The 13,252-nt window shown below is 48.2% G+C and overlaps 2 protein-coding genes across 2 annotated transcripts; one reads left to right on the plus strand and one right to left on the minus strand.

Annotated features, from left to right (window-relative positions):
- Positions 1–1,169: 1,169 nt before the first annotated feature.
- On the plus strand, positions 1,170–2,070 carry LOC109773690 (uncharacterized). Its single transcript, XM_020332397.4, has 2 exons — positions 1,170–1,533; positions 1,613–2,070. Exons 1-2 carry the CDS (start codon positions 1,266–1,268, stop codon positions 1,831–1,833), a joined length of 489 nt encoding a protein of 162 aa, XP_020187986.1. The 5' UTR covers positions 1,170–1,265; the 3' UTR covers positions 1,834–2,070.
- A 254-nt stretch (positions 2,071–2,324) lies between these two features.
- Positions 2,325–5,517, minus strand: LOC109773680 (E3 ubiquitin-protein ligase AIRP2). The gene is made up of 5 exons (XM_020332390.4): positions 5,014–5,517; positions 4,348–4,498; positions 4,203–4,269; positions 3,874–4,108; positions 2,325–2,826 (listed from the first exon to the last, which is right to left on the minus strand). Exons 1-5 carry the CDS (start codon positions 5,076–5,078, stop codon positions 2,616–2,618), a joined length of 729 nt encoding a protein of 242 aa, XP_020187979.1. The 5' UTR covers positions 5,079–5,517; the 3' UTR covers positions 2,325–2,615.
- Positions 5,518–13,252: the final 7,735 nt, after the last annotated feature.

Raw genomic sequence — 13,252 nt, forward strand, 5'->3', positions numbered from 1 at the left:
GCGTGGCGAACCCCACTCAAGCCAACCTACGATCCTTCCCTCTTGATCCCTGGACAAGGCGTGGAAGTCCGCGAAACCAGACAGGTTCGCCGCACAACCAACAGCCTCCCTCGGCACACTCCATGCAATTCTCGTCACAATATATGTAAAGAGAATGTGGTCGCAGTTCTCGTCAAGACCACACCACACACATTTGCCATCACCTGGCTCGTGGCTCATGATGACCTGGTTACCACTCGATATCCGATTTCTTGGCCACCTGCCAAAGAAACATCTTTTTTGCCAGAATCCAGGCCTGCCAAATTCCTTTGATACCACTCATTGGAAAACAAAAACAATACTTAGCATATAAAACAACATGCTTGCATCTGCACTAGTTATGCTAAAAGAAAATCATAATGATTTTCCTAAAATGAGATAAGAATGATTTTCCTCAAAAGAAGGTCACAACCAGAGACCATGTTTGAGTGGTTATTTTTGCGGCAATCAGATAGTCGAATTTTTGTAACAACACGCTTGAGGCCGAGCTTGCTGCAATCCGGGAAGGAATCTACCTCGCCTTGAGCTGGACGGAGCTCAACTTCACGATCGAGACGATCGAGAAGCTGAGAAAGGATCGGTCGGTGCATGCACATCACATTATGGAGATTAGATCACTGTTGTCGGTTAGAAAAGATTAAGCACGCTTGAGGCCGAGCTTGCTGCAATCCGGGAAGGAATCTACCTCGCCTTGAGCTGGACGGAGCTCAACTTCACGATCGAGACGATCGAGAAGCTGAGAAAGGATCGGTCGATGCATGCACATCACATTATGGAGATTAGATCACTGTCATCGGTTAGAAAAGATTAAGCGTTAAGGTAATGTAGCCGGTCATAGCATCGCCTCTACGGGTAGATCGCAAGAACCCACTTCTTGTTGGTTGTGTAATACCCCGGAGGAAATCACTAGCATTGTGGCTGCTGATTGTCATAACCTTATGCCTTGATCAATAAATATCCTTTCCATGAAAAAAACGGAGAAAGTCACAATGATGAACCAACTGGGATTTTGCAAATTCAACCACGAGGTACACATGAACAATGTTCTGAAGTCTCTCAAAAACAAAAAAGTTCACAAGTTGCTTGCCAAAATTACTGATATAGTTCTGTCCAAGCAATTTCCCTTTTTGCTGCTATATAGGTCTACTGATTTTCTAATCGGGGAAGAAGCGGGGGAAAATTGCAAAAGAGAGCTCCACGTTCGGTCCCCCCATCCGTGACGAGCTATGGCGGCGGCCGCGACCGAGGCGACGATCCTCGAGCTGGACCCTTCGCACGAGCGCGCTGGCCGCGTCATCGACGACATCGTGCGGCTGGAGAAGAGGATCTTCCCGAAGCACGAGTCGCTGGCGCGCTCGTTCCACGACGAGCTCAAACGCCGGAACACCGGCCTGATCTACTCGACGTCCGGCGTCGGCGACGACGAGGAGGTCGCCGGGTACGCCATGTACACCTGCGCCACCTCCCTCTGCGCCTCCATCACCAAACTCGCCGGTGAGACCCTCGCACTGATTTTACCACCCTGCCCGGTCGAAGCTTTTGGTCTGAACTCCTGGCCCGTGCGTGCGTGCAGTGAAGGAGAGCTGCCGGAGGCAGGGCCTGGGCGAGGCGCTGCTGCAGGCCGCCGTGGACAGGTGCCGGAGGCGGCGGGTCCAGCGGGTGTCCCTCCACGTCGACCCGGCGAGGACGGCCGCGGTAGCGCTTTACCGGAAGGCCGGGTTCCAGGTGGACGCCACCATCGAGGGCTACTACTCCGCACAGAGGAATGCTTACCGGATGTACATGGATCTCTAGAAATCATCAGGATCGGAGCACCAAGGCTTCTTCACTTCGCCGATTGTGCTGTTGTTGAGTTCAAATTGTTTTCTTCTTCTAAGTTTACATGAGTTGAGCTTATTTACTGTGAAATGTCTGCGCTCCAAATTGCCCCAAATAACAGTATCTAGGTAAAAATCTGCGGATGTATTACTCATTTATGATGTTGCAGTTTCAGACTAACGGATATTACCAAATGCAAATATTGTTGCTGAAGAGCCAACCTCACTGTTGTATCACTTTGTCAGCAAGAGAATATAATTTAATGCAACTTCTCATTGTTATGTCAATTTCACAAGCATTAATCAGTACTCCCTCCGATCCATATTAATTTTCGCAGCTTTGGTAATATAATTTTATAGCATGGAAATTATAGATGCGAACTGCAAAGAATAATCTTAAGAAACAAGTACCAGCTTCAGTGCTCAAACCTGAAGACAGTTATCCAAAGGGGGGAAAACATGGGAGGATATCAAACAGCACCGCCTCCATTTGGGGCAAGCTACAGTTCTCTATTAACAGAGCCATGTGAGATATATACAAACTGGCTGGATATGCTTAGCTTAAGCATGCAGGTACGCACTAAATAAGATCTAAAGCACAAACAAAAAGTTTGCGACTACAAATGCGACAGTTCAGGCACTTCGAAGGTCTTGGGTACAGGCATGGAAACCAGAGAGCTTGGGAGCTTTGGGAATAGATTAAATATTTAGGAGCTGGGCACTTGGCTGAGGACCTTGATAAGGGGAGTGCCGCGCCATTCATTTTATGTGGGAATCATAGACACTGAAGATGACATCAGGCACGATCAGAGGGAGCTTGTTTATGTACATGAACAGCCGTCTGAGGTTCTCTCTTGATACCGTCTCCATGTCGACCACGTCATCGTCCTCGACGTAAATCCACAAGTCACCAGGGTCAGTCTTCTTCAAGTTGTCGCGGCAGAATGGGCAGGACTGTGACCTCGAGTTCCTGCAATATACAATATTTTTCTGTTAAAGCATTGTTTTGGAACAACAAACAGACGTTGTAAGGGTCGTAACTACATGGCAGCTCCAGAAGTATAGGAGAACATTCCATGTTATGCTGCCAGATAAGCTGTTCATGGGCGGCAAGGAAAGAAAATAAATCATAACTATTGTAGAAACACCACGTGGAAGTTGTTAAAAAAACTGATACAGTAAACACATGAATCACCACATGGCACTATAAGCTTTTTCAGAAACATGAAACTACGTTGATCTGCAGAACCCACACAGCGTCTAACTAGTGAATGGCCAGCTGAAGTAAATGTAAGTACGACCAAAACCTACACTATCATATCCCTAATTAATTGACAAAGCACACTGTCTGGATTACACAGATGGTGCACAAAAAGCATGTACACAAACTGGACCAAAAACGAGGAGAACAGTCAGTGCTCAATAAAATACAGAGTTATGTTGTTCAGAGCAAAGAACAACAGAATACAGTTTAGGGAAGTCTTAAGTCGTCAGTCAATGCATCTTTAGACTATCCGCAGTTTGCAAATTGGATATCCACTTTGTAGGGTGTTGCTCATTTCAGGAATGTATGATGGAACCCATAGTAATGGAGATACATAAAAAAAATTGCTGCATCATTCAGAAAGTACTATTCCTGTTCTGTTTAGCCACTCGAAATCAAAATGATGCCATATTTAGAAGGCTTGATATTGTGTATAAGGCTATAAGAACAGAAATGTGGAGAAGCAACCAGAAAATGAGGCATAAGCTTATCCACAAGTCAACACTATAAACAGCCCCACGTTTGGTTTTGTGGGGTGTAAACTTCCATTATTCTCAAGAGACATCCATGCGACAGAAGGATAATAGGGAGTGTAGCTAACATACATAACACGAGGCAGCAGAGAGAGGCAAAAACCTATCTATAAAGCCACATTATCAACGCCTCAATGTTTGATAGGGTGTGGGAGTGTTATACGCCACTGAAATGCAATCACACGAAACGCATGGGGAGAAGCTGAGAGTTTGTGCATACCAGTCCTGGTAGCATCTGAGACACATCGCGTGTGTGCAGTTGGGCAACACAACTTTGCTGTTCATCTCCATGCAGATCCCACATTCCTCCTCCCTCTCAGCATCAACATCAGATAAGCTGCTTGTTTCGTCTTCATCTCTCCTTCTGTACCTCTCCATGCACACGGCCTTCTGTTTCTTGTCCTCCATATCAGTGATCCCTCTTTGCAGTTGCAGCAAAGAAGGAAATATTACAGCTGTATAACAATTCCGGTCAATAAAACAGTACAATCAGTATACAGGCAGCATAGTCAGAACTTCGGCCAAAGTAACAAGGAACTTATCTCATACCATAGAATTCCTTGATGCTGGCTTTCCTCTCATGGGTCGACATGGTGGTTGTGCCATCGACGTAGACCTGCACGACGAGCTACAATCTCATTAAAGCACGAGCAGCGAACCAACAGCCATGATGAGGTTGAACAAGCAACGGAACCTTGTATATGAGGATCCTCATCAATCCGAGAGCCCCAGCGAGGCTGCAGTCCGTCCACTGCACCAGGAAGAGGAATATGTGCGCAGCGGGGCTAAACGACAGCCGCATCTGCAGGCACGCCCCATCGTACTCCCGCGGAAATTCAGTCGCCCTGCACGTCAGATAGATCACTCGCGGTCAGAGATCCCACTCCCTTGCCCTGAATCACACTAGCTGCCTTATCCTCCCCCTTTTCGTCCAAAGGATTAGCATAATTTACAACGCAAACACATGGGGCAGAGTGTTTTAATATGACATGGGGAACACATGTGATCTCTTCCTCCTCCCGCTGCTGATCTGCCACCATTCTACCGCCCGTGGGCACACGGATAATGATAATAATGCTAGTCTAAATGACTGCCATGCCAGACCAACCCCCTCTATGAATTCCGCCTGAGGAACCGGAGGCGCCGACGCGCGGTTCACCCACCCACCCACCGATCGGTCGGTCGGTCGATCGATCTCCAAGGCCGCATTGCGCAGCCGCGGCGGACGCTTGAGGCGTCCCACGAGCCCCACGGAGACCCATGGACCGATCCCTCCGACCGGCAAAGGGGAGAGCGGGCGGCGAGCAGGCAAATTTGGGGCGAAATTCGGAGACGGGGCGTCGGAATCGGGGGCGCTTACAGGGTGTTGGCGTGCTGGATGTCAGCTTCGAGCACCTTGAGGGAGTCCCTGTACGCCTTCCGCATCCTCCTCCTCCGCCGCCGCCCTCGCCCTTCTCATCCAACCCCGGCGCACGCGCCACGCAGCTAGCCCTCGCCTGCGGAGCCCCCTCCCTCCTCGATCGCGCTGTGGAGCCCTCGCGGCGGCTAGGCGACTGCGGCCCGCGATTGCATTCGGGATCCCTGGCCTCGGGGTGGGCGTCGGGGGAGGGAGGGAGGAGTGGTGGTCTTTGAAGAGGAGGAGAGGGGAGGGGGGAAGGAATGGGGAGGCGAGTGTGCCGTGCGTGCGTGCCGGATGCGCGGACTGGGGGAAGGAGGAGCGCGCGCCGGGGCGGGGCGGCGACACGTGTGGCGCGGCGGGTGTGGATGCGTCGGGAAGCGTGAGGGAGGTGGAGCCGGACCCGTGGTAACAGGCGCGTGTACAGGGAACCGACGACAAGGCTGCGGAGGAACAACGTGAGGTGCCGCTCGATCCGGTCGATGTGTTATCGCTATCGCTTAACCGCCTCTCCTCCGGCCGGGTTGGATTTACTTGCGGGCAGATGCTCCGTACCAGCGGGAGTAGGAGAGTGTAGAATACAGCCGTGTCTCGGATCGTGTGTCTGGTTACGCAGTCGCTCTCGTTAGGTACACAAGCTCCAATACTCTCGTGCTGGCTAGGCAATTCTTTCCGCTAAACTCACTCGCCCCAACTTTCTTATGGCATCTTCAACGACGACCAACAAACCTCCAGCATGCGTTTGGACCGTGCTGTCCGGATAAAGAAGGCCATCCAACAGGTCTGTATCGATTCGTGGTGCGGTCCGGACACGATTTCTTCCGTAAACCGGAGAAAAACGTGGGGGGCTTTGCGGGAGTCCGAACCGATCCGACACCCTCTTCTGACCGCCCTGTCCCATTAAAATCTCTCATCCCTCGCCAGTGCGCGTTCCCATTCGACACAAGCTGCACGCACTCATGCCGTTGTAGAGCGCGCCATTCAACATTGAAGGCGGCTCAAGGCGGATGCAACCTCTCACTGCCTCCGTCATTGAAGCGGCGTCAGCCAAGCACGCCGTCCACGACGGGTCTTTGGGGTCCGCGCCTGTTCAATGCCGGAGACGTGTGACTGGACGGGATGGGACAAATATCTACTATGCGCCGTTCAATGTCGTTGATTGTCTGTATGCCGTCATTAAGCAGGCTCGCCGGCCGAGAAATCCACTCCTGCATCGCGCATTGACGCACCCGGACGACTCGCCTCACCGGAATCCGCTATTTAAAGGCATCCACACCTGGCTAACTCCACAGCACAACGCAAGCCCCTCCCAATCCTCCTCCCTTGTGCTGCATCCCATGACTGCTGGCGGCGAAGCTCTGTGGGAAAAGCCTTTCCACGGAGATGAAGCATGTCGTGGTTGCCCTTGCCACCGCCTGGCAAAGCCGCCGTGCTAGGCGAAACGAGGCCAGCTAGCTCGCCTGAGGTCTCTGATGCGGCTTGAAGCTACGTTGGTATTTCCCCAAGGAGGAAGGGATGATGCAGCACAACGGCGGTAGGTATTTCCATCGGTTATGAGATCCAGGTTATCGAACCAGTAGGAGAACCAAGCAACACTACGTAAACAACACTACGTAAACAACACCTGCACACAAATAACAAATACTCGCAAACCGACGTGTAAAAGGGGTTGTCAATCCTTTTCAGGTAGTGGCGCCAGAAATTGGCAAACGGACGTGAGGGAGTAGTAAATATTGATAGATCGAATGCCAAATAAAATAAAGTGCAGAAATGTATTTTTGGTTTAATAGATCTGAAAATAAAAAGCAAATAAAAATAGATCACAAATGCAAATAATATGAGAAAGAGACCTGGGGGCCGTAGGTTTCACTAGTGGCTTCTCTCGAGAATAGCAAACGGTTTGTGAACAAATTACTGTTGGGTAATTGATAGAACTTCAAATAATCATGACGATATCCACGCAATGATCATTATATAGGCATCACGTCCAAGATTAGTAGACCGACTCCTGCCTGCATCTACTACTATTATTCCACACATCGACCGCTATCCAGCATGCATCTAGTGTATTAAGTTCATGGAGAAACGGAGTAATGCAATAAGAACAATGACATGATGTAGACAAGATCTATTTATGTAGAAATAGACCCCATCGTTGTATCCTTAGTAGCAACTATACATACGTGTCGGTTCCCTTCTGTCATTGGGATCAAGCACCGTAAGATGAACCTGTGGAAATTATGGAAGCGTCTCAATCTCCATACATGGAGACCCGCAGTGTATATATATTGATTGAGGGGATCGGTACAGGAGATGGCAGCGTCGAGGCTAACCACCAGAGATATTACAGGAGGGTTTTAGGAGATAAGAGAGATAAACATGAAAAGAATAAACCTCCTAACTACTATGCCGTGGACCTCAAGGCCACGCCAACAACCTGCACAATATATGTTTAACACTCCCCCATAATCACAACTATGACAAGTTGAGATTACGTTTAAACTCTTCAAAACTTCTGACTGGCAAAGCTTTAGTGAATCCATCTGCAAGCTGATTTTTGGATGGTATAAATCTGATCTCAAGCTGTTTGTTGGCAACACGTTCTCTCACAAAATGAAAGTCTATTTCAATGTGCTTTGTTCTGGCATGAAAAACTGGATTTGCAGACAAGTATGTGGCACCAAGGTTATCACACCATAAGCACGGTGGCTGAGTCTGAATTACCCCAAGTTCTTTGAGCATGGATTGAACCCAAATGATTTCTGTTGTTGCATTTGCTAGTGCTTTATATTCTGCTTTTGTACTTGACCTAGAAACAGTGGCTTGCTTTCTTGCACACCATGATATTAAGTTAGATCCATAGAAAATGGCAAAACCACCTGTTGACCTTCTATCATCCAAACAACCAGCCAAGTCTGCATATGAGAATGCACTAACAAGTGTGGAAGGTGACTTGCTGAGTGTGAGACCCAAGTGTATAGTGTTACTGATATACCTGAGAATTCGTTTTGCAGTTGTCCAGTGTGCTGTGGTAGGTGCATGAAGATACTGACACACCTTATTAACTGCAAAAGAAATGTCAGGTCGAGTAAGAGTCAAGTACTGAAGTCCACCAACTAGACTTCTGTAACCAGTGATGTCCTCTTGGTGCAACGGTTCTCCTTCTGTCAAGGACAAGGGTTCCGAACTAGACAAGGGTGTTGGTGAAGATTTACAATTCTGCATACCAATTCTACTTAGCAGTTTAGTGGCATACTTTGCTTGAGATAGATGAATACCATTGCTATGTTTCTTGACCTCAATACCCAAGAAGAAATGCAGATCTCCCAAATCCTTGAGAGCAAACTCAGAGCCTAAATCCTTAAGCAGTGCTGTCACGGCTCCATCAGAAGAGCTAGTGACAATGATATCATCAACATATATCAAAACAAATATGGATGTTCTATGCTTGTTATAAATGAACCGAGAGGTGTCAGACTTTGATGGAACAAAGCCAAGTGACTGGAGTTTCTTACTTAACCGTGAATACCATGCTCTAGGTGCCTGTTTCAAACCATACAGGGCTTTATCAAGCTTGCAGACATATGATGGTGCACTTTTATCCTCAAACCCAGGAGGCTGTTTCATGTACACTTCCTCTTCCAGAACATCATGGAGGAACGCGTTCTGGACATCTAGCTGTCTCAGACTCCATCCCCTGGACACAGCTATTGATAATACAAGACGAATTGTTGCAGCTTTAACAACAGGACTAAACGTATCCTCATAATCTATGCCATACCTTTGCTTGAATCCCTTTGCTACAAGTCTTGCCTTGTATCTGTCTATGGTACCATCGGATTTTTTTCTTGATTCTATAGACCCACTTACAATCAATCAGATTTCTGCCTGGTCGTGGGGGCACTAGGTGCCATGTTTTATTTTTTCGCAATGCCATGATTTCATCTTCCATGGCTGCTTTCCACCTCGGATCACCAAGTGCTGTCATTAAACTGTTAGGCTCACAAGTTGTGCAAGACATACCAATCTTAGAGAAATTTTTGTAATTTAAGCGAGTAGTTACTCCCTTCTGTAGCCTTGTGCGCGGCGCCACAGGAGAGGCCACAGGAGGCGGAGCCACAGGAGATCCATCATCTGCGTCAGGCGTTGGCGAACCGGATCCCGAGGAGGATTCTGTCACTGCTGCTGGCGACCGCGACCGCAGCAATCCCGAGGGGGGTTTTGTCGCGCCTGCTGGCGACCGCGACCGAGGTGAGGTGGCGGGCCCGGGAGAGTCTAGCGCATGCGGCCGGTCGGAGGTGGCGGGCCCCGACGAATCCGACGTGGGCCAATCAGGTGAGTGAGGCCCGACCGCGCGAGTGTCCTCCCGCCGCGCGTCATCAGCCGATTGGTGCGGGGCAGCGACGTCGCTTTCACGACCGCGCGCACGCTCGAGGCCCGGGGCGCGACCAGGTGCTGTCCGCCCTGTCAGCCCGGATCCCGGAGGGGATGTTGCCTCCTGTCGTGAGGATCCCGAGGCAGATCCTCCTTGGTGCGCGTCCGTGTCTCCAGCTGGGGGGCACATGAAATCTTGCCCGTTTTGCCCCCGATTTTCACCATTTGGACTAATTTCTGCAGCAGTAATCTCAGGCATAATATGATGATTAGATGCAAGTTGATTAGTACTATCATTCTCTCCCCCATGATCAACGCCGGATAAAGATGAGGGCAAGAGAAGAATTTCTTTGCGAAGCAATGCGCCGGCATTTGGGTGGAGTTTGGCAAAGGGAAAAACCGTTTCATCAAAGACTACATCTCGAGAGATATACACACATCTCGTAGCTATGTCAAGACACTTGACGCCTTTGTGCTGTGCACTGTAGCCTATAAACACACATTGTGTCGAACGAAACATGAGCTTCTTGTTGTTATAGGGACGGAGGTTTGGCCAACATGCGCAGCCGAACACTCGAAGATGTGAATAGTTGGGTTTGGTGTGAAGGAGACGTTCGGTGGGTGTTTCGTGATTGATGACACGGCTAGGCAGAATATTAATGAGGTGTACTGCTGTGAGAAAAGCCTCATCCCAAAACTTTAGTGGCATAGATGCGGCAACAAGAAGAGAGAGGCCAATATCAACAATGTGCCTGTGCTTGCGCTCCGCTGAATCGTTTTGTTGGTGAGCGTGAGGGTAAGAAACATGATGAGAGATTCCTATATGTTGGAAGAAGGAGTTGAGTTTTTCGTACTCACCTCCCCAGTCTGCCTGCATAGCAAGTATTTTGCAATCAAATTGTCGTTCTACCAATGCCTGAAAGTTAAGGACAACTTGAAAAACATCGGAGCGTTTTTTAAGAAGGTATATCTAGGTATACTTGCTAAAATCATCAATGAAGCTCACGTAATAGGTATGGCGACCAACAGAGGAGGGGGACCCAAACGTCTGAAAACACAAGTTGAAAAGGTTTTGTGGACACACTTGTGGATATAGGATATGGTAACTGGTGACTTTTTGCTCTTTGGCAAGAGTCACAAATAGTTTCATGATCATACTCATCAACAAAAGCGAGCTTATTTTTGGTAAGAATCTGATAAACAATGGAAAAAGATGGGTGGCCTAAATGATTATGCCATCGTTCTGAAGACACTTTGAAGACTCCATAGGCTTGCTTATTGAACTTGGAAATTTGGGGATCAGTGGGTAGAGACCTTGCACACATCTACCGCGATAAAGCACCCTCCTCGTGACCTGATCCTTGATCAAAAAGAAGAAGGGATGAAACTCGATGAAAACACCATTATCAAGAGTAATGCGATGTACGGACAAAAGATTTTTGGATGCATTGGGAATGTGAAGTACATCATCTACAAGAATATCACGGTGTGGGGTTTGAATAATAGACTCTCCAACATGACTAATCATCATACCTGGACCGTTTTCAGCGGTGTGGACATGATCTTGGCCGTGATACTTCTCGTGCATGGTCATATTCTCAAGTTCAGAGGTGATGTTCTCATTCGAGCCGGAGTCAAGATACCAGTCAGAGTCAACTCCGTATGAGGCATCCGCCGCAGCTGCAACACGCCTTTTCCTGGAATTATCCTCTGCATAGCGCCACTTACATTCTTTGGCAATATGGTTAGTTTTCTTGCAGATCTGGCATTTGTTTTCATACTCCTCATACCCGACGAAGCGGCCTCCTTGGTTGTTGTTGTAGTAGTGGCGCGGAGGGCCATTGTTGTTGTAGTAGCCCCCGCCGCCGCCGCCACGGTGGCGCTGCCTTGGCCGCAGCCATTGCCATGGTTGTTGTAGCCGCCGCCGTCGTGGTTGTTGTAACCACCACCGCCTTGGTTGTAGCCGCCGCTACCCGTGCCAGGATAGCCACTGCTAGGGTTTTGGCCGCCAGCACCAGAGTAGCCGCCGCCGCGACCACCTTGCTTCTGGTTGCGGTAGCCGCCTCTGCTGCCACTCGATCGACCCTTGGAAGCGGCGTTCGCTGATGACTTGAAGCCACCAACGCTGCTGAACATCTCAGCGTGTTGATCAAAGTTTGCCACCATCGAGAAGAGTGCGTCGAAGGTGATGGGCTCGGTGCGGACGTCGAGTGCAGAGATGATGGGCTGATACTCCATATCAAGCCCGACGACGATGAAGGAGATGAGTTCGTCCTCCCCGATCGGTTTTCCTACCGCCGCAAGCTCGTCGGAGAGGGCACGCATCTTCCCGAAGAAGGTGGAGGCTCACTGTGACCCCTTCCGGGCGTTCGTGAGGGCTGACCTGATGTTATTGACACAAGACAGAGAGACCGTAGAAAACATGTTTGCTAATGCGGTCCAAATCGCATGTGACGATTCAAGCGAGGCTACTTGAACAAGCACCTCTTTGGACAGGTTTCGGAGAAGGTATGCTACGATTTGCTGATCTTGAATGAGCCAAGGATTATGAGCTACTTTCGGGGAACGGTTTTCTGTGATGAGCTACTTTCCAATTCGAGAGAAGGTACAATTACCTCATCAAGTTCTACTTTTCTCCCACTCACTTCTTTCGAGAGAAACTCCTTCTCTAGAAAGGATCCATTCTTAGCAACAAAGATCTTGCCTTCGGATCTGTGATAGAAGGTGTACTCAATAGTTTCTTGTGGGTATCCTATGAAGACGCACTTCTCCGATTTGGGTTCGAGCTTATCAGGCTGAAACTTTTTCACATAAGCATCGCAACCCCAAACTTTAAGAAATGGTAGCTTATGTTTCTTGCTAAACCACAGTTCACACGGTGTCGTCTCAACGGATTTAGACGGTGCCCTATTTAACATGAATGCAGCTATCTCTAATGCATAACCCCAAAACGATAGTGGTAAATCAGTAAGAGACATCATAGATCGCACCATATCTAATAAAGTACGGTTACGATGTTCGGACACACCATTATGTTGTGGTGTTCCAGGTGGCGTGAGTTGTGAAACTATTCCACATTGTTTTAAATGAGGGCCAAACTCGTAACTCAAATATTCGCCTCCGCGATCAGATCATAGAAACTTTATTTTCTTATTACGATGATTCTCCACTTCACTCTGAAATTCTTTGAACTTTTCAAATGTTTCATACTTGTGTTTCATCAAGTAGATATACCCATATGTGCTCAAATCATCTGTGAAGGTCAGAAATAACGATACCCGCCGCGAGCCTCAACACTCATTGGACCGCATACATCGGTATGTATTATTTCCAATAAGTCAGTGGCTCGCTCTCCGGAGAACGGAGTTTTAGTCATCTTGCCCATGAGGCATGGTTCACAAGTATCAAGTGATTCCAAAAGTCCATCCGCATTTAGTTTCTTCATGTGCTTTACACCAATATGACCTAAACGGCAGTGCCACAAGTATGTTGCACTATCATTATTATGAATATGTGTATCACTACGATCGAGACTCAATAAACCGTTTATATTGAGTGTATGACCATAGAAGGTTTTATTCATGTAAACAAAATAACAATTATTCTTTGACTTAAATGAATAACCGTATTGCAATAAACATGATCCAATCATATTCATCCTCAACGCAAATACCAAATAACATTTATTTGGGTCTAACACTAATCCTGAAGGTAGAGGGAGTGTGCGATGGTGATCTTATCAATCTTGGAATTATTTCCAACACACATCGTCACTTCGCCCTCAACTAGTCTCTGTTCATTTTGTAACTCCCATTTCGAGTTACTAATC

This window comes from Aegilops tauschii, chromosome 1 (genome assembly GCF_002575655.3).
Source record: "Aegilops tauschii subsp. strangulata cultivar AL8/78 chromosome 1, Aet v6.0, whole genome shotgun sequence".
NCBI classification, from domain to species: Eukaryota; Viridiplantae; Streptophyta; class Magnoliopsida; order Poales; family Poaceae; genus Aegilops; species Aegilops tauschii.

Bases quoted from the DNA above. Each gene is read 5' to 3' on its own strand.
- LOC109773690 (XM_020332397.4), top strand. From the start codon at position 1,266: ATGGCGGCGGCCGCGACCGAGGCGACGATCCTCGAGCTGGACCCTTCG. The intron at 1,534-1,612 runs GTGAGACCCTCG...GCGTGCGTGCAG, and splicing joins CTCCATCACCAAACTCGCCG to TGAAGGAGAGCTGCCGGAGG.
- LOC109773680 (XM_020332390.4), bottom strand. From the start codon at position 5,078: ATGCGGAAGGCGTACAGGGACTCCCTCAAGGTGCTCGAAGCTGACATC. The intron at 4,499-5,013 runs GTAAGCGCCCCC...TCTGACGTGCAG, and splicing joins ATCCAGCACGCCAACACCCT to GGCGACTGAATTTCCGCGGG. The intron at 2,827-3,873 runs GTATGCACAAAC...TGTATATTGCAG, and splicing joins CTCAGATGCTACCAGGACTG to GAACTCGAGGTCACAGTCCT.